General features: G+C 33.0%; 2 protein-coding genes and 1 long non-coding RNA gene across 3 annotated transcripts; 1 reads left to right on the top strand and 2 right to left on the bottom strand.

Moving 5' to 3' along the window:
* Nucleotides 1-1352: 1352 nt before the first annotated feature.
* On the bottom strand, nucleotides 1353-8164 carry LOC130624094 (putative ammonium transporter 3). The gene is made up of 7 exons (XM_057439663.1): nucleotides 7795-8164; nucleotides 4784-4993; nucleotides 3677-4124; nucleotides 3284-3417; nucleotides 2909-3148; nucleotides 2593-2828; nucleotides 1353-2233 (listed from the first exon to the last, which is right to left on the bottom strand). The coding sequence occupies exons 2-7, from the start codon at nucleotides 4944-4946 to the stop codon at nucleotides 1811-1813; spliced, it is 1644 nt and encodes a 547-aa protein (XP_057295646.1). The 5' UTR covers nucleotides 4947-4993; nucleotides 7795-8164; the 3' UTR covers nucleotides 1353-1810.
* Nucleotides 8165-13231: 5067 nt separating this feature from the next.
* On the bottom strand, nucleotides 13232-18512 carry LOC130623488 (putative ammonium transporter 3). Its single transcript, XM_057438980.1, has 5 exons — nucleotides 17494-18512; nucleotides 16726-17173; nucleotides 16346-16479; nucleotides 14122-14361; nucleotides 13232-13736 (listed from the first exon to the last, which is right to left on the bottom strand). Exons 1-5 carry the CDS (start codon nucleotides 17654-17656, stop codon nucleotides 13417-13419), a joined length of 1305 nt encoding a protein of 434 aa, XP_057294963.1. The 5' UTR covers nucleotides 17657-18512; the 3' UTR covers nucleotides 13232-13416.
* A 514-nt stretch (nucleotides 18513-19026) lies between these two features.
* Nucleotides 19027-22002, top strand: LOC130623489 (uncharacterized). Its single transcript, XR_008981144.1, has 2 exons — nucleotides 19027-20131; nucleotides 21187-22002. It is a non-coding gene; the product is annotated as an uncharacterized LOC130623489 (long non-coding RNA).
* Nucleotides 22003-22466: the final 464 nt, after the last annotated feature.

Raw genomic sequence — 22466 nt, 5'->3', positions numbered from 1 at the left:
TATACTGCAAACAGTCCTGTGAACAAACTTTGTAAAAATTTCGATGGAATAGAATTCTCCAAAAAGCTGCTTTTTAATTAACATTTTAATGAATTCAGGGTTGTCTTTTTGTGTTTGGTTCAACAGACTTTAAAACATCGTATTGCATTTCAGAAATAATTCCAGCGAATTCGGGAAAGTGCGGAAGTTATTGGAAGAAATCCAGAAATTGAATACGATCACCCGAAGAGTCGCGGCTTATCGGCACCCTAACCTTCTTTGACTAGGCATGAATTTTGTTGGTCACATGACCTTAGTGCAAAAACCTTTTGACCTTCCTAACTGTCACGATTTTATACTTTTCGAAAGACACTGTAATTTTTAGATGGATTGTATTTTTATGGATTTTGAAAACGGATACCATCAATTTATAAGTGCCGTTTGATTATATATTAGTTATATAAATGACAATGACATTTACGTATTTTTTTGCATTTATGCTAATTCCAAGGTGGCAGGCATGTCAACTCACACACATTAAACATGTGACACCTTTTTTATTTGCCTCACAGGCTAAACGTTTTCACAAAAATTTCTTTCCCTTAAAGTAAATCATTTTTAAAACAATTTTTTAATCCATCTGCAAGTTTACCAAAAATAGACAAAAATAGGCATGACACAATTAATTTAAAGCACATTGTAAGTAAGGGAGACTGCTTGTATTCAGCATGTACCCCTTTTAATTTGTTACTTAGAATAAACCTGCAAAAATATGATAAAACATATTTCTTGTTATATATCTATTTGAGCCTATGTATTCATGTATCACACATGCTATGTTTTTTCTACATACCTTTACTAAATTTTGATCTTGTATTAAAATAATAGTCGAATTCTTTAAGTGGATGTGTTCTTTTTTCTCTCGACACCGTTAAACATTTTTTGTCTTCTTGGTTAAATATTGCAGTGATTTTCCAATGCATAACTCAATTGAAACGATTTCAGTGTCAATTCTTTAAGATGTTGATAGCTTTTTTTAGAGGTTAGTGATTGTAGAAGAACAATGTTTATAACAGAGCCTTTTTTATTGGAAGGTATTGTTTGTTAGAATGCACTGTTTAGTACAGGGCTGTGCTTATTATGGATAACTGTCAGTGACATTGTACCTAACCTAAGTGTTTCATCATGTAAATGAAGAAGTGATCAGCTCTCCTCAAGGCTCTATGTTTAGTAATCATGTTCGTAAAGTCCCATGGCGATTAGGTTATGCGCACAACTTGTATTTGTATTGTCCCAGTTAAACTGCTGTGACTTTACATCTTGAGTAAAAGCTTTTAGTTAAATATCTCATGATGAAAATTGCATATGAATTGATATATATTACTATAATATGTTAGCCAAAATGTGTACAATATGAAAAAAGTTTAGAAGATAAAGATTAAATAATTAATATTAAAAATCTTTCTAAACAAAGAAATATTAAATACGACAATAAATATAATTGACTAGGGTTTGAGAGAACCCTTCTCCTCGCCAGCTTACTTATTTACGGCAATAGTTGCCAAATAGTTCTCACTTTATTAACTTTTTTTTAACCTACCCTGTTCTAAGTCCTTGATTCTCTATTTTGATGTGTAGTTTATAAGCTACATTAAATAGCCCCTTGTATGCATGCGGAACGAAACATGTTTTGCCAAATATAAAAATTTGTCTTCTAAACACCCGTGTTTACTAATAATGTAAGAACTCACGAGACTTTATTGAAATTTTTCGTTAAATTTTTAAAACCTTCTTAGTTGCATTTTCCGGGAACATTATCTATCATTTTCAGCTACCAGATATCGGCACCATCTCTTAATTTACTTTCAACCATATCATCCACTCTCACATTTACCGTGTGTCGTTTAGGTTCTGTTGTAACATCCACTTGTTTTCTACCAGATATTGAGACGTAACCGAAATTTACAAGACCTGCATTCCAATATGCTCCAGTGTGTTCCTCATATTTCGTATAGTTAATTGAGTCGTCTTCATTACTTTTTTTTAAAGCAGGAAGCTTACTTCTGCCTACTGTACTTGTTTTTCTGGAATACAAAGTTGAACTTCGATTGACATTATCACTTTCTGTATTTAAAGACGGGTTTTCTTCCTTTTGGTTACTAGGCAATTCTATTCCATGCTCAGCATAATCTGCTCCGACGAGTTCCTCCTCCAACGACATTCTCAACACAAATATCTTGTCAGCAAGAAATAACTAAAATAAAACGTTTGACGTTAATGTGTTTAAATATTTTTTACTTTCTACGACATGTTGAATATCCTATTTTAGGCATTAAACACCTGCTGGTTTAAATGTGTCTTATTTTCCAAGTAGATAATTTTATTAGGTAAAATCAATATGGATGTGTAAGTTGATAAAGTAACTCCTTAAGTATATTTCTCAGTTGGCAGGTGACATACAACGTGTTGTAAGAATTTTTTATACTTTTATATAAATGGCGCAAGTAATATTGCAGGTTTGGACTGACTTTACAACGTCTTTATTATTTGCTCTCATTCATTATTTGAAGATTTAGAATTTAATTTTTAACGTGTATAGAAAAGAAGTTTCACCTCTAAAGCTGTTGTTACAGCAGCCCATAAGCAGAAACACACAGCTGCTAAAACTTGATAACCCAGTAAACTTGTTCCTCCACCTTTAAATAATCCGGGTCGGCTATTTAAATTTTCCAATTCATCCTTCTCGGCGAAAAGTCCCACACATAACATTCCCCAAATAGATGCAAAACCGTGCACAGGTATGCAAGAAGCAGGATCGTCGACGTGACACCACTCCAGAAAAACACACCCTAAAAAGGAGACCAACGCACAATTTATAGTGTCCTTAATTTTTGCCAATCAAAATAAATTGAAAAGTAAGATTACGTACCATAACACGTAATTATGCCGCCAATAAAACCTATAACTAGCGCCTCCCAAGGTCTGCAGATAGCACATATGGCAGTGATAGAAACTAATCCACCCAGAACTCCATTACAGAATGATCCAACATCAAGTTTTCGATCAAACTTATTAGTAAGAACGTAACAGTACAAGACTGAGAACAAGCCACCTCCTACAGAACCATTTACCGTCACCACAGCAGCTCTGGTCGCTAATTTCCATTTTCCTACGATGTGATGTATAAGTACATAATTTTTCTCTTAGATAACATTACTCTTAATCAGAAATTGAATTATCTAACTAATTGTGATGTAGAGGTTGGCAAGCAGCTTCCACTGTTCAAGAAAAGATACTGACATACCTCCACTCACACCAAAGGTGGAACCACAGTTAAATCCAAGCCAACCCCACCACAACATAAATAAGCCAAGAATTATGTTAACTGGTGAGGAGCATTGGTAATTATTCTTCATATCCTTATCAAATCGTTTGTGTCTAAACAAAGATATAATAATATAAAACGTAAAAAAAATCCTTCGCAATATAAGATACTTAGCTACGCCTAGAGCCTTTGATGTAATGCCATTCCTGTGTTTAATAAAATAAAATACTAAAATTATCCGTACGAATGTATATCAACTTTACACGAATACTCAAAGCAGGATTATCAATCGATGTATATCAACGCTAATCGCTTAGTAATTCTTAAACAGCTTTCCCCAACAACAATATTTTATAATGTATTGAAACAAACCTCGGTTTTAACATGATTGTTGCAACCAGAGCGGCTGTTCCACCTATCAAATGAACAGGTCCACAACCTGCAACATCAACAGCTCCAAGCTTATACAAAAATCCATGGTCATCCCAAATCCAATGTGCAGGAAAGACATACGAAAACATATTGAGAAATGAAAACAGCATATATGCTTTGAAGTTCGTTCTTTCAGCCATTGCACCGGACACTATAGTAGTTGCTGTTGTCGCAAACGAAAGTTGAAAGAAGTACTTTGCAAATAAATGTCCCATGTTTTCATCAGTAGAGTCTGTCAAGAACGCACCTGCTCCAGCAAATCCATTATTGTTATCACCATGTCCAAAGCTTAAGCCAAATCCACAAATCCAGTATCCCAATGCACCAAAAACAACATCAATGGCGTTTTTCATCATAATATTGGTTTCGTTTTTAGCAGAACAAGAACCTTTTAATATCAATTTATAGTTTTGTGGTAAAGATTGTAGGGATTACATTTTTAGAATGTAAATGTTTTTTTAACATACTGTAAATGCTCAATTAAGCCCTCACTCCCGAACAAGCGCCCACACCTGTTTGTAACTTTTATACGCATCCAGCGTATAAAAGTTACAGCGGCGGCGGCTAGGAAGCACTCATTCAAAATTTTCGTTGTTATTTCATTAACGCTGGAGACATGTTTGTTTTATTTATACACATATATATAACTTCTGCTGTTCTATTTTACGACCATTTTAATTCCGTAAAAAGACGGCTTTTACATAAGAGTTTTTTTTATTAGCGCCCTTTTCGACTCACCAACCCTTTCATATAAGCGACCACTCTAAAAGCACGAAGCGCTTCGATCGCGCATTTACAGTATTCATTCATATACTAGTTTCAACTTTGTAATGAAAATTGCATAAAATTGATAGTGGATACAAAAACTTCCAATTAACACAAATATATCTAACTAATCTAACAAAAACGTGTCGTTATCACAGCTGGTTACTTATAAACTTTTTTCTCCTTTAAAATTAGGACGACTTATCGGCTTTAAGTAATCCATTATATTGATGCTACTCACTTATAAAGTCATTTATCGGATTAAAAATCAGAACAACTTACCAGCTTCAAGCAATCCAAAGCCACTTTGCATGGTGAATATAATGAAGGCACTTGTTAGAATCCATGTAGCGTCCCCAGCTTCGCTACTATTAAGAGCGTCTGCTACAATTTCTGTAATCCGTTCATTGCTGCAGTTGCAAATTGTTTGATTAAATTGATTCATTTTTCTGCCCGTTTCCCTTTTTCTTTTATATTAATATTGGCTAAAATCTAAAGCATTTCACACATTATAAAAACAGCCTGTTTAAAGAGAGTACAATGTGGAGCATAAATGCTTTTACTTATATCAATTTCAATTATCATTAAGTTACTATGGATACTTTTAATAAAAAATTCGTAATTTTTTTAGCAAACATGTATGTGTGGCATCTCTTATTGGCTATGCGAAGTAAAATTGCTTTTTAACATAATCAGCAACAAGATAAGACGTTGTGTTGCAGTTTTGATTTAGGATTGCTTTAAAAATAAAGCAGAACAATAACGAAAACAAGTCTAGCCTTGCGAATTCTAGTATCATTGTGCAAGTATGTACCAGCACCGTTTAGCATTTTATATTCCTTCTTCAACATTGCAATGCGTGTTTTAAAATTTCAGCTGATCTTGAAAATTATTGGAACTTTCAAAATACTTTTGGAGCGGAAGATGACAAACAATAAACATCTCCAGTATCTGGTTCCAATTATTACCATTACAAACACATACTAGATGTTGATGTTTGAAGCAGTGCCCGTATGAATGATATTGAAATAAAGAATAAATCACTGTTAACAAAAAAAAAATAAAAGCAATAAAATTAAATACATTTACATGCTGCACCCCGGGAATCAAGGATGTTACATTTTCCATTTGACTTGGCATTCGAAGAAACAAAATGTTGCACAGAAGGTTGCGTGAGTTTGATTTGTTTGATCAGCGCTTATATGTTTGAAATGTAAAAAACAATCTGTAACGAACTTAGTATACCTTGGAGCACAAAGTTGAAGCTTTTCACGTGTAATTTTTTCTCGCATTAATGTTAACGATATGTTTTAAAATCACATAAAACTATAAATTATACGACAGCTGAAAACATGCAAAAGTTTAAGTTTTTGTTTTTGGAGGACGTTATTTTTTAAATTTTCTTATTCATTCGTAGTTTGTTAACCATTAAAGTTGCCATACTTAAATTTGAAATTCATAAGTCTTTCTGACGTTTTATCGGGCATTACTAACGAATAATAACCGAGTTGTGAATAAAAAGCACAAGACATAGAATATTGAAGCAAGCTTAAAATTGCCACCTGTTATGTGTAACCGCTTTTACAATATAGTGTGAATTGGTAGCTTCACTTAGGTTTTGGTGATTGTGTTATAGCTTCCTAAATGAACTTTGTGAATATTTTATAAGTTTAATATCAGGAATTTGAATTTGTTTCACTTCAAAGTAACATGTGGTTCATTATTTATGAAAATCTTACGCAAATTTCCCAAATTTCGTTGAAATTATTTGAATGAAACAATTTCGTGTACTTTCTTCTTCTTTATCGTTGTTGTTGTTGAAAAAAATGTTATTATCTTCCGTTACCAATCCCATATGCAGGGGTCAGATATTGGCCATGTGGGAGGTGGAACCAACACGGTTTCATCCGACGCTTCAGAGAAATTTTAACTTAAATTAAATTACATAAAATGAACTCTTCTCCCTTGCCTTATTTAATATTTCATGAACCTGCTGTGTTTATTTTGATAATTAGTTTCTTGTTTAGGTTTATTATTAATATGTGGCGAAAGAAAAAAATGCTTCTTTTTTAAAATATGATAATATTGTATTGCTATTATTGACAATTATAACAATTTTGACGACATATAAAACACGCATCATATTGGCTACACACCATATTACTAACTTATATTAAAAAGTCGTTGGTAATTATTTTTTATTTAACCGCAGCCATTATCAGTAATACAACATTTTTTTCATGTTCGTGTTTATGATTACAGCCTGAAGTTTTAGCCGATCGAGAGATGTTTGAGAATTGATATCTGCAGCGATAGTCATTTTGAAAATATTTGCACCGTTTTACCTTCTAAAGGGTTTTTGTTATGGAAATATTCACTTTCATATATATTTTTACACGTTAGGATTAGCATTCTAACACGTTTTTTAGCCGAATATGAATAACAAACATGTTGTAGGATTCTTGCTGCAAAATTAAGATGAAGCATCCTAGAAAGCTAGCATTTTTATCCAGCTTGATATAACAGCTTAGTTTTTTATTCCTAGCAAATCCGAAAGCAGTTTGCAGTCAGTTTTTTTTTGTCCAACGACAAATATTGAGTATCTGGAGAAAAATAATTTTGCCAAAGGTTTTTTTGTAACGGCTTATTCCATGTGGAACATGATTCATATGCCGTTTTTAAGTATTTAGTACTGAGACTATTAAAGATGAAATGCGACAAAAAGTTCAGAATATCCTAAAAAAACTGCTCAATTTTGCTTGTATTTTGTCATTCATGTAAAATGTCTTTTCTGGGGATATTAAAAGAATTTTTTTCTATAAAATCTAGTTGACTGTCTGTCAGTTAGGCTAACTAAGCAACAGCACCCCCAGGGTGATTTTTTACCCGTTTGCGTTCTTAGAGTCTGTTTACATAAGGGACAGGACGATAGCGAAATGGGATTTTTTCCGGGATGATTTTATCCGTCCCATATAAGCATCCACTTAAATCTCTTAATCTTAACTTTGCTAAAAATATGTATAAATATACCAAGATGGCTTTTGCCTAAAAGTTAAGAATATTCATGTTGACACGAAAAAATACTTATAACTAAAAAATGGTTATATTTTTGGAGGACCGAAGCGAGACAGTATAAAGACAGGAAGAAAAAAATAAAATTTGTTTCGTAAGCATTTTTACGATTCTTTAGCGCCCCTTTTTTCTTGCTTATTGTTCTTCTTAGGTTTACTGTTCTTCTTAGGGTAACAAAGCAAAATAAACATCAGTAAATCTTGCAGAAAAAATTTTCTTACCTTATTTTATTCCGGAGAAACAAATTTGAATTATAACTATACTGAGCATTGGAATTTGTACATCTTTGGCCTGCCAACATCAATCCCATTCAGTTACTTCAGCAATATTTTTGTTGCCATAAATAAATTAGCAACGGTACGTTCTCTTCATTCATTTTTAAAAAAACATCACTTATATATTTCATTGGAAATCAATTCTGATTATAGGAATTATTATTCCAAATGGTTTATTTAAATGGTGAATGCGAATTTAAGTTTTGTGAACTTTGTTTATATAGAGAGAATATTTAAATATTTCAATTTGTGTATTATTACCTTTTTTTCTCTCTCCCTTTCCTTATTATTTTCTTTTAGCTTGTTGCAAAAATTTGTTTCGCGCCGTTTAGATAATCGTGTATATTAAACACAAAACTCATACTGGCCTGTTAAAAATATACATTCCTCTAATTAACGCGACAGTTGAACACAATTTATGTGTGGCGGAGAGCACTATCTCTGATGACTGTACGTAAATAAAAGATAAACTATGAATATTTATGACTGAATATTGTTAGTTTCATAAAAATAGTTTGCTTTATATGAGAAGAAAATTAAGGAGCGAAATCTACCGAGTAAACAATAACTTTACATTGATTAATTAACCAATTTGGAAAACATACTGGCTTTTAAACTTTTTTTTTATTCGATTTTCGCCAATCAATAGGAAAAGTGAAAGCTTTTGGCACAGTAGAGGTGAGAAATAAGTGAAAATCGCACACATTTTTCGGTACCATATATATCTTGTGGATTAATCAATCAAATTACGATATTTCAATCATAGTTTGTTTGTTTGTTTGTTTGTTTGTTTGTTTGTTTGTTTGTTTGTTTGTTTGTTTGTTTGTTTGTTTGTTTGTTTGTTTGTTTGTTTGTTTGTTTGTTTGTTTGTTTGTTTGTTTGTTTGTTTGTTTGTTTGTTTGTTTGTTTGTTTGTTTGTTTGTTTGTTTGTTTGTTTGTTTGTTTGTTTGTTTGTTTGTTTGTTTGTTTGTTTGTTTGTTTGTTTGTTTGTTTGTTTGTTTGTTTGTTTGTTTTTCGTTGTTATACTTTTTTCGTAATGGTTAACAAGGTTTGTCCCAATTAGTCAAATTTTAATTTAAATGGCTCTGTATTTTACAAAATTGTAGAATACAGAGCCATCTGTATTTATTATTGATTTCTTTTGCAGATTCTTGCAAACTTTTAGTGACGCATGGGTGTTGTTTTTTTTGCTTTAAATCCTTCTTTATTGCCAATGAATAACAATTTTTGCGACAGCCTGAGAAAAGAAACTGTTTAGCACTTTTTCAATATTTTTTTGTGGTAAGATCAAGTAGCTTCGGTAATGCTTTTGGAGGTTGACCTTTATCAACCGACTCTGCAATATATGGGTATAATTAGACAAAAATTTTATAAAGGTTATGCAAAAATGTTTTCACATTATTTCACATTTTAAGTCGAGCTTAATTAAGAGTAAACTTGACAAAATCAACAATTTGCACCCTTCATTTAAATATACATAAAGGTGCTCTAGGTTTAGGACCAGATGTTTTATCCAGCTCAGAGAAATTGGGAATGTACTTCTAAAGCACAGTGTCAATATTTAATCTAAATTCTATGCCGCATACAAAGTTGTGAGAAGGTTTTTTTGTCTCCACTCTGACCTGCAACAAGGCTTAACTGCTCTAATCGCTTAACTTAGTGCCCCTCACTTAGCGCCCCTTTAAATTTCTAGAGAAACTCATTCTGCAAAAAAAGAAATGCTAAAAATTGTACTTGCTTTTCCGCAGTAATTGAAAACACCTTTAAAAACATTTAATGTTATATTGCTATAAAGCGCTCCATTGGATTTGTGACACATTGTATACCAATTGCCCTATTTTCCTTAAGTCATTAACCTGGGCTGACACTCCTTATCAAGTTCTTATCAAGTTTTCTAGCTACAACAACAATGCAATAACATGCCTGTAAGAACCTCATAGTGAATATCACTTCTTATTATATCATCAAAGTAACTTGAAATTCTGGAGACATTTATTATGAAAAATAGGTTTCTGTGTGCTAAGAAAAATCCTGAAAATATGCAGAAATTTATTATCAAAAATAAGTTTCTGTTTAACATTTTCGACCGACATACCATGCCTCGATTATCTAGCTAGCTATATACTCAAGTTTTGACTGTTTACTGTTTGCGAAAGTACAATAAAGTTGGCATACACGTCTTAGGAATGGAGTTAAATAGGGTATAGAAGAGAAGGCTTCTTAAGAAACTGGCAGCAAATTAAGGTCATTTTCCTTAATCATCATCAATCACAATCAAACTATTTACGCTATCACATTATTAGTTTTTAGTACATTTCATCTTTATTGTCTTTCGCGTATTACTAGTATTATTAGCTAAACTAGTCGATAAAGCCCGTGGAAAAATCCACTGAGGAAAAATAAAAATTTTGATGACGTCAGCAACCCATCCACAAAAAAAATTAGATATTTGTTTCTACGTTGCCTCTATTGTGTAGAGCTTAAACTGCTGATCAAGAAAATGTATATGATCGTGTGCTTTTAATGAGCGGTTAATGAGATTTAAGGGCTTTAAAATTTTGCTGACGTCAGCAAAGTCCCTATCAAAAGTTCCAAAACAAATTTCTTCACAAATTCGTACACCTGTTGCATTCATCATATAGATTTTGAAATGCTGATCAAGAAAATGTTTAGGAACATGAACTGTTGACAAACGGTTGCAGAGATATTGAGATTTGAAGGTTTTGTGATGACGTCATCAACCCGTCCATTCCGAAACGGATTCGGGGACCCAGGTTTGAGAAACTTACCCAAAGTGGTCCCAGGTGGTCCCTAGTTACCCACGCAGTGAAAAATCATCGACGTCACCACCTCGTTTTCAAGTTATTTGGCCTCGAAGTTTTAAATGCACTGTAATGGTTTCATTAATTTAATATAGGATATTGACGTTAAAGTAGTGTTATTTTCGTCGCGCCGTAACGTCAGAAAATTTGACATATTAGAGATGCATTTTTCGGCAACATCAAAGGAAAATGAAGACATCCACTTTGCCTGTCACAGACACACAGACAAACACACTTAGCGTATTATTATAGAGATTATATAGACTAGTCGATAAAGCCCGTGGGAAAATCCACTAAGGCAGAAGAGCAATGGATAAATAGGTGGCTTTAGATTTTTTGCTGACGTCAGCAGTGAAGATCCCAAAAAAATTAGGGAAATTTATTTTATTCTTTTATTGTAATGTGTAGAGATTGTAACGCTGATCAAAATAATGTATAGAATGATATGTTTTCGAGGAACGCAAAAGGAGATATAAGGGTTTAAAAAGTTGTGCTGACGTCAGCAAAGACCCGTGAAAACACAAAAATTTTTTTTAGAAATTTATATACCTGTTGCCTTCCTCGTATAGATTTTGAAACGCTGATCAAGAAAATGTATAGGATCATGTACTTTTGACAAACGGTTGCAGAGATATTAGAGTTTGAAAGTTTTTGGATGACGTCATCTACCCGTGTATTCCGAACCGGAATTGGGCACCTAGGTTTGGGAAACTTACCCAAATTGGTCCCAGGTGGCGTATTATTATATAGATTAATGCATTTGCACACAATTTCATTTTGACACATCACACCCCCTTTCCTACCCTTCCCTGCCCCACCCCCCCTCCTTTGCAAAGTCATGCAATTACGCTATGCGAACAGTCAAGCAAAGATGCACAAAATAATGATGAAATGTGTGTATGATGGAGGGATTTCGTTGATTTTCAACGAAGTAATAACTGAGTAATTTACACTCTACAAAACTAAACGTTGTCCATATTTATCATAAACACCTGTCATTCAAAAATTGCACAAGAAATTAATTAGTAGGGACAAAATTGTGTCTACATTACAAGATTCGCAAGATCTTTTTATTGTGTTACACTAGCCGTTGGTCATGGAAAAATCCACGGGTTTGCCTGTTCTTTTTATACCGCATTGCAAGCGTCTCGTTACTTGCGGTACCATTTGGCATGACAGACAGAAACACGTGGGTATTATAATATAGACTAGTCGTTAACCTGTGGAAAAATCCACGGGGTCGCCCGTCCTTTCTATATCGCATTTCGTGTTTTTGTAACAGGACCCGCAGGCAGACAGACGATGGCTATTATTAAAGAGACTAGTCGTTAGCCCGTGGAAAATTCACAGGTTCACCCGTCCTTTAAATTTACCCGTCGCAACAAAGTCGGTAAAAATATATCGCATTTGGTATTCGTGCGTATTTTTAGAAATTTCGTGTTTCCGTAACAGGACGCGTCTTTCGCGGACACACAGACAAAATACGGCTATTTTCAAAGAGATGAAAGTTCCATACAAGGATTTGTGTATTTGAGGTTTTTATCCATAATGTGAACGAAGATATAGATTACATGCCTATGCAGAGAAATAAATGTATACGACACCAAAATAAAACTCACAAGTGGTATGGGAGAATTCTCACTTTATTATTATTTTTTATTTTTTATTTATTTAAGGAATAGCATCGCCCTAACTTTGCATACTTTGATGAAGAAATAAGATGTCACAGTTAAGATTCTGCAGATAGTAAAAAACATGCTTCGGCAATTTTTTATACTTTTTTTTTGTTTGTTTTTGTTGTTGATTTAGGTTATGCTTTCTTTTTATAACGCTGAATTAAAAAGACAATTTACATATGTCAATCGAAATGTTCTGCAAAATAAGTTTTCTAAAAACAACCGTAAGCATGCTCATTGTTTACTTTCTTAAATGGGTCGTTATTTTTTGTTGAGTTTAAGTTTCTCTTTTTTAACTACCAAATATCCGCTCCCTCTTTTAATTTACTTTCAGCGATATCGTGCTGGTTTATGTTTTCAGTGTGTCGTTCAGATTCTGCTGTGACTTCCACTCGTTTTCTACCAGATATTGAGACATAACCGAAATTAACAAGACCTGCATTCCAATACGGGCCAACGTGCTCGTCATATTTTGTATAGTTGACTGAGTTATATTCGTCGCTTCTCTTGAACGTCGGGAGATTACTTATGTCTGTTTTCCTTTTCATTCCTGAATATAAAGTTGAACTTTGATTGACATTATCAATTTCTGTATTAGAAAACGGGTGTTCTTCCTTTCCGTAACTTGGCGATTTTATACCATGCTCAGCATAATCTGCTCCGATGAGTTCCTCCTCCAACGACATTCTCAACACAAAAATCTTGTCGGCGAGAAATAACTAAAATAAATTTTTTAAGGGTAAAATATTTTGCTATTCACTTGAAACTTAGTCTTCGATAGGTTGCGTTAATGTTTTCGCGGGCATTTTGCTTTGCTTTTTTCCGACTTTGCCCCAATTCACGAAATTATGAACACGCTAAATATTTTTTTTTAAAATAAAATATTCACGTAACTTAATACCAGTGATAAAAATCAGGAAATGTAAAATAATTCGAGAAATTTTATTTTAGAGTAAAAATGACTGCTTACGCAATAATCATAAAGGATTTAACATTTTTTAGTCGTGTTCTAAAACATGTGTCCATGTGAATGGAGTACAGTAGAGTACAATGCATACCCTTGAAGTAATTCAAAATTCGCTTTTTTCGTGTTTGGGAGAAGTTGAATTTATTTTAAATATGTACAAAAATTTAGAGGAAATAAAAATTTTTACCTCTAATGCTGTTGTTACAGCAGCCCATGCGCAGAAACATACAGCAGCTAACATTTGATAGCCCAGTAACTCCGCCCCGCCCCCTTTAAATAATCCTGGACGTCCATTCAAATTTTCGATCTCGTCCCTTTCACCGAAGAGCCCTACAGATATCAGTCCCCAAATAGATGCAAAACCATGCACGGGTATACACGAAACAGGGTCGTCGACTTTACACCACTCCAGAAACACAGATCCTAAGAAAAAGGAAGAAGGTTTGTTTTGTGTTAATAATAGCCTTATTTTGTCTGTCAGCTAGATCCAGGTCATGCTACACCACGAACAAATTCTTTAACCGATGTGACGGGCAGACTACTATAGCTAACGATTGGTATATTAAAAGTTAATCTAAATTTTAACGAAAAAAATCCACAATTTTTTGCCGTCGCGGCTGACAGCTAGCATCTTTAGTTTATAAATAAACAGAAAGATATATGGAGACAGTTATAGAGATGCTATTAGCCATTTCTTTTCAATTACAATTTTTTTTATCACTTTTTCAATTACCGCTTTATCAATTTTCAATTCCTTCTTCACAATATAATTTTTTATGTCTAAGCTGACAAAAAGAATATTACGTACCATAACACGTTATTGAGCCGCCAACAAAACCTATAATTAACGCCTCCCAAGGCCTGCAGATGGCACATATGGCAGTGATAGAGACTAATCCACCTAAAACTCCATTACAAAACGTTCCAATATTAAGTTTTCGATCAAACTTATTGGTAAGAACGTAACAGTACAAGACTGAAAACAAGCCTCCTCCTACAGAACTATTCACCGTCACCACAGCAGCTCTGGTCGCTAACTTCCACTTTCCTGTAATGATATTTATAAAAAGTAAAAATATGGCAATATCAAAATTACAACACCTTTTTCTTATCTACTGGTACTGGAATAAAGGTAATAACACTTCCCATATCGGTGTGGTCAAAATTTCTGTTACAAAAATCGTACAACACCCGAGTAAATGAACAGTCGATTCCTTTTTCCATGTTCATCACAAAGTTTTGGTGGCAAACCTTTAGTGGAAAAATAAACTTTCGGTTTGGCTATAGAAAATATAGTGTGTGCTATAAAAGTTTCGGGGGATTTTTGAAATAAAGGAATATAAGAAAAAATTGAACAATATACAATGACAAAAATGGAGGCAAACAACAACCTTGTTTAGGTATTTTCATATTATTATGGACTGTCTAGATAAAACTCTAACTGTTGTTAAATTTTTTAGTCTAACTTTCTTTCTCTTTCTTTAGGGAATGTATAATATTGATCTATGTTGAGTCCCTGGTTTTCTTATCCAATACAGTAGCTATAACACATGCCTTTACAGAAAACTTCCTTCCATTCCATCCGATTTCCTCCAGTCTAAATTTTTTTAATAAACAAATATTTGTAATTACTACAGTTTTCTTAAAATCAAGGTTGCTTTTAATCCAGCAACATAATTTTTCAAAACTGGATGATGTTGGTGACATTGACCTAGTGTTCAGTAGCTAGCTAAATTTGCGGCTAAATTGTGTATGCTAGCTAAATGGAATAACACCATCAAAAATGAGAAATCTTACGACGTTTTGCGTATCAAAACGTGAAAATTAAGTTTTAATAATTTGGGTCTGAAAGTGCATAGCAACTTTAAGGAGATAAATGACTAATTTTGATTTCCTTGATTTCTTCTGGTGACCAAAAAATTATACTAGAACAGTGACAATTGCAACAATATTTTTAGTAAAGTTGATATATGTTCGACAGTTCATTTAGAGCCTAAAAACAAAAGAAAAGTACATGCTGGACGACAGGTGGTAAATCCAATGACATTTCGAATTTGATTTACACCATAAAACACTTACTTAGAAGTAAAAGCAGTAAATTTAATTACAATTTTTATTAAAATTTCGGAAAGGACTATGTGCTTTACAAGATAGCTACAGCTACCTTGATGACTTATTGAAATTAGTAATTATCTAGATGCAGAAATTTCAAAATAATTAGAAAATCACATAATTATGACGCCTATAGACTAGTCAGAGATAATACACAATGCTTTCTTTAAACCAATCACGTTCTGAGGCTCTTAATTTTCTCCTTGTTATAAGAAGCTCTAAATCTAACATTAAAAGCTGAGCAAAGCAATCAAATCAGTCAGACAGATAGTTTGTAAAAGCCAACAATACATAGAAAACATTTTCGACAGAAGAACTTCAGTCCTTTTTTTAGTCCAAAAATTATGTAATTTGCGTCTAACAAAAGTTTTCTCTCTGTGAATGTTGTTCTTTCTAATTTTTTTTCTAACATTTGTGTAATTATGATATTGACAGATAGTGTGTATAAATAGTGCGGTTATCATTTTTTGAAATCTGTTTAAGCAAATTGGCCTGTAAGACCTTTTACGGAGTATGCCTGACGCGTTTTGCAAACGTTTTAATGTGGCTTAAATTACCAAGGCTGTATCCATGACAAAAGTTCGCAAAGACCTGTTTTCTTGTTTTGGTTGGTTATAAACTCTTTAAAGATATATTTCATTGTCAATAAATGTTTGTTAATTTCTCTTTAGTTTCATTAGCTATTAGTTTTTTTTAAAAATACTCTTTTCCGCTTATATATCTCGTCTAAAAGGTTTTTCTACAAAAATAATGCAGTTTTCCCCAATATTTTTCACTAAAATATTATCAACATTATTCTTGGGCAGAAAAAAGAGAAAATAAGGATTTTAAATAATGTAATAATAAAAAACAGTGTTAATGAAAGTCAAAGTATATATAAGTTTTCTTTGTTGAAAAAAGACACCGACATATAACTTTACCTCCACTTACACCAAAGGTGGAACCACAGTTAAATCCAAGCCAACCCCACCACAACATAAATAGGACAAGAATTATGTTAACTGGTGAAGAGCATTGGTAGTCATTCTTTACATCCTTATCAAATCGTTTGTGTCTAAACAAAGATATAATAATATAAAATATAAAATACGAAATATTTATATTTAATTACGCCTTTGTTCCTATGATTACGAATATATACCTGTGATTACAAATATAAAACACTAAAATTATCCGTCCAGAATGTATATCAATTTCAACCATATTTAAAACATGTTTATCAACAACGTATATCAACGCAAATCACTAAGCAAATTTTCCAACAGCCAACAAAAATATTTTATTATCTATTCAAACAAACCTTGGTTTTAACATGATTGTTGCAACCAGGGCGGCTGTTCCACCTATCAAATGAACAGGTCCACAACCTGCAACATCAACAGCTCCAAGCTCATACAAAAATCCATGGTTATCCCAAATCCAATGTGCAGGAAAGACATACGAAAACATATTGAGAAATGAAAACAGCATATATGCTTTGAAGTTCGTTCTTTCAGCCATTGCACCGGACACTATAGTAGTTGCTGTTGTCGCGAACGAAAGTTGAAAGAAGTACTTTGCAAATAAATGTCCCATGTTTTCATTAGTAGAATCTGTCAAAAACGCACCTGCTCCAGCAAATCCATTATTGTTATCACCATGTCCAAAGCTTAAGCCAAATCCACAAATCCAGTATCCCAATGCACCAAAAACAACATCAATGGCGTTTTTCATCATAATGTTGCTTTCGTTTTTAGCAGAACAAGAACCTAACATATGAATTTTATAGATGTTGAATTTGGATTTGGGATTTGAAATAAGACTGTTTCAGAACACGAGATTTATTCTCGTTTATTTATTTTGTCAAATTATTAACTAAAAGAGCTAGGGCAGAAGATAGTAGATATAAATATTGGCTACTAACGCAAATTCATCTATGGATTACAGCTGTGATAGTAGGATTAAAATACGAAGCAAGTTTAAAGAAACTGAAAATTGCAACAACGGGGCTTAAAAAAGGGTATTAGTATTGTAATGAGGCTACTCACTTATAAAATTATACATCAGATTAAAAATTAGAACACCTTACCAGCTTCAAGCAATCCAAAGCCACTTTGCATGGTGAATATAATAAAGGCACTTGTTAGAATCCATGTAGCGTCCCCAGCGTCGCTACTATTAAGAGCATCTGCTACAATTTCTGAGATTCTTTCATTACTGCAGTTGCAAATCGTTTCATTGGGTTGATTCATTTTTCTCGTTCTTCTGATATTTTCAGCTTAATATGTTATTAATTTTAGTTTGGTATTTAGAACTAAAAGACATGTACAGTCCAAATTTAAACATGAGCATTTTTAAACTCCTAGAAATATATAATTGTATTCAATCTTCTATTTTTACAAACAGTGTAGCCATATACACGTCTTGTGTGTTCTTCTGTTAGTAAAATTAAACATGAGAATTAAAAATTAAATATGTTTGGCTATAGTTACTGACGTGATAAGAACAAATCACCATAACATATTTTTTTTTGAAAAAAAATTGTTATCCACAATTTTAAAAGTTAGCTTTTTTAACAATTTACTTTTTTAAACATACTGGTACAATATATTGAGAATTCAAAACTCACAAGTTGTTTAGACCAAATGATTTTGATTTAAAGAAACTTATAACGGGCCCTGATTGAATCAATGTATTCCTTTTGTTTTCTGCGCATTTAAGCATTAACAAACAGATCATGTGAACTATTTATACCGTTCTTATTCCTTTGTTGTTTTATAAAATATATTGTTTATGGCTCGAAATCACAACCTGATATTCTCATAACGCATTTTTTTATGAAAGGAAAAAGCGCGTATTGCATACAATGTATTGTAGCAATGGTAACTATCCTTTTATTTAAATTTCATTTCACTTCCGTACGCTGTAAATGATTTAACAAGTCAGTTTTCTTTATACGTATTTTTTGATTTTTTTTGTGGTTATTGTCGCTGGTGTAGCAGCTGCACCTCCTGTTGCTCCTGCTGATGCCGCTGCTGTGGATGATGATGTTGTTTTGTCGTTCTCGTTGTTGTTCTCGTTCTAGTTCTCGTTCTCGTTCTCGTTGTCGTTCTCGTTGTCGTTCTCGTTCTCGTTCTCGTTCTCGTTCTCGTTCTCGTTCTCGTTCTTGTTCCCGTTCTCGTTCTCGTTCTCGTTGCTACTATTATTATTACTGCTACTGAGTTACATATTTCTTCAAATAAGCGCCCTTCATCAAAAAAAGCGCCACCTATTAGAAAGAACCTTTTAAAACAGATATTGGAATAAATCCGAAGTTTATCATTTTAAAAATTGAAAAATTATCCGGTATTATTGACGAAAATTATAATGATAAAGTTCTAGGTGTTGAATTTAGTGTTCTTGGCAGGAAAAATCTTTATTATTGATGACACGAATGCTGTTTTATAATAATAAAATAATAATAAGGACCACTCTCCCTCCTCACCTTCTCATTCCCTCTTTTAATTACACAGCCGCCCCCCCCCCCATTCCCCGCCCCCAAATATGGAAAATTTTAAACGAGTGCCTGTAAGAGAAAATAGGTTAATCTTCTTTTTCTTATCAAATGTTTTGTTTTTTAACTACAGTGTTTTGAATGTGTCAATCAGGAGGGAAGGGAAAGGAGTTTGAAGAAAAGAAACTTTTGCAATAAATCTTATAAAAAAATTTTCTTACCATTTCTTCATTTTAGATGAAAAAAAGTTCTGAAGCCAAAATGAGAAAAAATGTTCCGCATGTCTATTCATCATTTATCCCATTCATAACGTCAATAATATATTTTCGTGCAAACTCAACCAATAGTTGCAGTGACGACAGAAGCAAAGGTACAACTCCATCAATGAAATATTCTCTATGCAATCATTCATTTTGAAATAAACATTATTGGCTTAATAGAAACTCATGCTTATTTTAGGTATTAAAATCCATTAATATTGATTATTATTATTAGTTCATAAAAATAGTGAATATGTACTTTTTACATATTTAAGGAATATATTAAAATAAAGATTTCAATGGTGAATAACATGTAAATGAATGGTGTTAACGTTTCGTATGGAATTATTTATCATTTTTTGTGCAGAAAACACACCCATCTCACGCACGTGAGAACTTACAAAAAGTTTCAATACACGCGAGATAAAAAAAGGGTCAGTAAATTACACATATGACAGGCCCTTGGCTTGATAAAAACCAAACCCTAAAAAATTAGGGGTCAAAAGAATATTTTATTTTTATTTTTGATTTTTATGAACATGTACACAATTTCCAAAACATGTTTTTAATTCAGGATTGGGAATAAAAATACTTGCTGTAGGATAGTAGAGAGTCGGTGCTTTACCACGGAATTAGTTCCTGCGACAAACATCGAACTGGTACTTATAAAAAGAAGTTATGACGTATTGTTATTTGGTTGGCAAATAAAATAATTGTTATATATATATAATGTCAAATCCACTTCTTAACCTATCCTTTAGAGTGAATTACGGTCACAGTTTTGTATCTCAAATTTTCAGCCTTCTGATTGGCTAGAGATGCCGTACGGGTTGTGGTGTACGTAACGTCCGTGAAAGTAAAAAGGCAAACAAAGATGGCAGAAAAGATGTAGCGTATCTGCAAAATTCCACTGGCATCAGGCACAAAAAACGCGAAGTAAGCCGTCTATAGCTAACACACCTGAAGATAGGAATGTAAGCCTTTGTTATTATCGCCTTTAGCTATAACTTTCTAAGTTGATGAAGCTAAATGTGTCGAGAACTGACTAGCCCAATCAACTTCCCAGCACCTTCAAATGGCCCACATCCTCACATCAGTTAGGTTAACCTATCATCATCATCATCATTCTTGGCTTAACGTCCGTTTTCCATGCTAGCATGGGTTGGACGGGGTATATTAATGACCCTCTTCCAATCTGATCTAGACTGTGTTAGATCTAAACTCAACTTCCGCTGTATCAAGTCTGTCCTTATAACCTCCTGCCAAGTCTTTCTCAGTCTGCCTCTGGGCTTTGCCCCAGGAACTATCAAGTCTCTACACTTTCTTACCCAATTATCCTCCTCCATTCTTTCCAAGAGCCCCAGCCAATTCAATCTTCTTATCTGGATAACATCTTTAATTCTATGGATACTTATCCTGCTTCTTAGCTCATCTGAACTCTTTCTGTCTCTCAGACTGGCGTTACACATCCACCTAACCATTCTTATATCATTCCTTTTTAAAAGGTCAAGATCTTCCTGCTTCACTGCCCATGCCTCACTACCGTACAACATAACACTTCTTACACGGGGCAATGGTAATATTTACTACACATATGGAATCAACGCCAATATATATCTATATCCATCGACAGCAAAAAGTAATACCAACATCTTGTGGATAGTTCATGTGTATGAAATCTGTACAATAAATGAATTTCCAAAATTACTCAAAATTTATGAATTTTTGTACACACGCTATTTAGTAGGTAAAAAAGCGAAACCACAGAGGGCTAAATGAAATGTAAATCGTAGATTTTTTACTTCAATTTTTTGCTTTTATGTGTTTATTGTGCTTAATGCGAAATCAAAATAATGAGTTGCACAGAAAGTCATTTAAACAATATATACTCTATTTAATTTTTGGACTACTTATTATTATTGAGATACAAAGTTTTTGGAACCTAGGGGTCATGGACCTGATCCTCACATTATATAGGATAACCTCTATTTGCACATCAATCATTTATATTTTGTTATTTTTGTTTTAGTCTAACATCAGGCACCAGTAGGTATGTGTGAATATGCAGTTCGTGATGGAATTTATTCATTACAACCCGATTGTAAGAAAAACAACCGATTAAAACGTTATGATGGAAGAACAGCAAAATAGCATATTATAAACATGAAAGTCGTTTTTGTTCTATGGTAATAGTTGTTGTGATTATTATAAATATATATATATAAAAATGAGTAAAATTTGAAAAACCAGAAAAAGACGATTGCTGTAATAATATCTCCTATATAATTTGAAAAAAGTCCGTCTGGGTGTGAGGCAAGGTAAATTATATTTTCTACAATTTTCTTTGCCTAAAGAAACATCTTCTAAAACTATGTTTTGTATTTTGAAACTTCTTTAATTGTCTAAAACAAATCACATGATAAAAGGAAATAATTTCATTAGCTGGGAATTTTGGCAGTTTTACCCTAATTTAAATTTGCTAAAGGTTTTTTAAAATGGACTCTTATTATACGAATTTATGTTTTGCGTTTGAATGACGTTTTTATATGTCGAATATCCCAAATAGAAATTACTATCTGCAAGGAATCTTTTTACTCCTTGATGGTTACTCATGTTTCTAATCAAATATTGGTAGAGCTTAGAGATATTTTATAATTTTGTTGTTTTGTACAACCCATACTCAATTTATTTTGTTTTGTAATTATCTAAAAAATAGAAAGTAACGAGCTGTGACTATTGAAGACTGTTTACTTTTTGTTCTCATTTTCTTGTAATTTGAGTTATTGTCGTGAGAAAAATAATACCTTAAAATTTTGTTTTATGGTAAAGAAATATTGTACACGAATTCGTTTTTTTATTCTTAACACCAGCAGGTTTAATGTAGTTATATTTCCGTTTATTAATTCGACCTGTTATCCCCTTTCACAGATATAGTTATTTTTTTAATTTCATAGTTAGTAAGTTAAGTATGGACGCCATAAGTACGGATGAAGTAGAATATAATGCAATGCTGACATCATTAGAAGAAGTTCCAGAGGTGTTAGTTGAAGACATGGAGGTTGCTTCCAATGTTATTATGACAGTGGTTTAGAAGATACTAATTTCAGTATCACGTCCACAGATCTTGCCAACTCGTGTAGGTGATTAATATACTGTCAACTCCCGAAACTCTAAACAACTCGAAATTTTATGACCTCCAACACTAGCGTCGTCATCATGAGTATTCCTTAAAGATAATACTTACCCGTTAACTCTGACCTCGGGTACCTTGCAAACCGCTCTTAAGCCTACTCTTAGTTATAATGTTCA

This window comes from Hydractinia symbiolongicarpus, chromosome 13 (assembly GCF_029227915.1).
Source record: "Hydractinia symbiolongicarpus strain clone_291-10 chromosome 13, HSymV2.1, whole genome shotgun sequence".
Taxonomy (NCBI): Eukaryota; Metazoa; Cnidaria; class Hydrozoa; order Anthoathecata; family Hydractiniidae; genus Hydractinia; species Hydractinia symbiolongicarpus.
This window is presented reverse-complemented; position numbering and strand designations above follow the sequence as displayed.

Excerpts from the sequence above, each read along its gene's own strand:
- LOC130624094 (XM_057439663.1), bottom strand. The coding sequence starts at position 4,946 with ATGAATCAATTTAATCAAACAATTTGCAACTGCAGCAATGAACGGATT. Across the intron at positions 3,149-3,283 it reads CACCTTTGGTGTGAGTGGAG|GAAAATGGAAATTAGCGACC; the intron begins GTATGTCAGTAT and ends ATCACATCGTAG. Across the intron at positions 2,234-2,592 it reads CTGTAACAACAGCTTTAGAG|TTATTTCTTGCTGACAAGAT; the intron begins GTGAAACTTCTT and ends GTTTTATTTTAG.
- LOC130623488 (XM_057438980.1), bottom strand. The coding sequence starts at position 17,656 with ATGAATCAACCCAATGAAACGATTTGCAACTGCAGTAATGAAAGAATC. Across the intron at positions 14,362-16,345 it reads CACCTTTGGTGTAAGTGGAG|GAAAGTGGAAGTTAGCGACC; the intron begins GTAAAGTTATAT and ends ATATCATTACAG. Across the intron at positions 13,737-14,121 it reads CGGCTCAATAACGTGTTATG|GATCTGTGTTTCTGGAGTGG; the intron begins GTACGTAATATT and ends CCTTTTTCTTAG.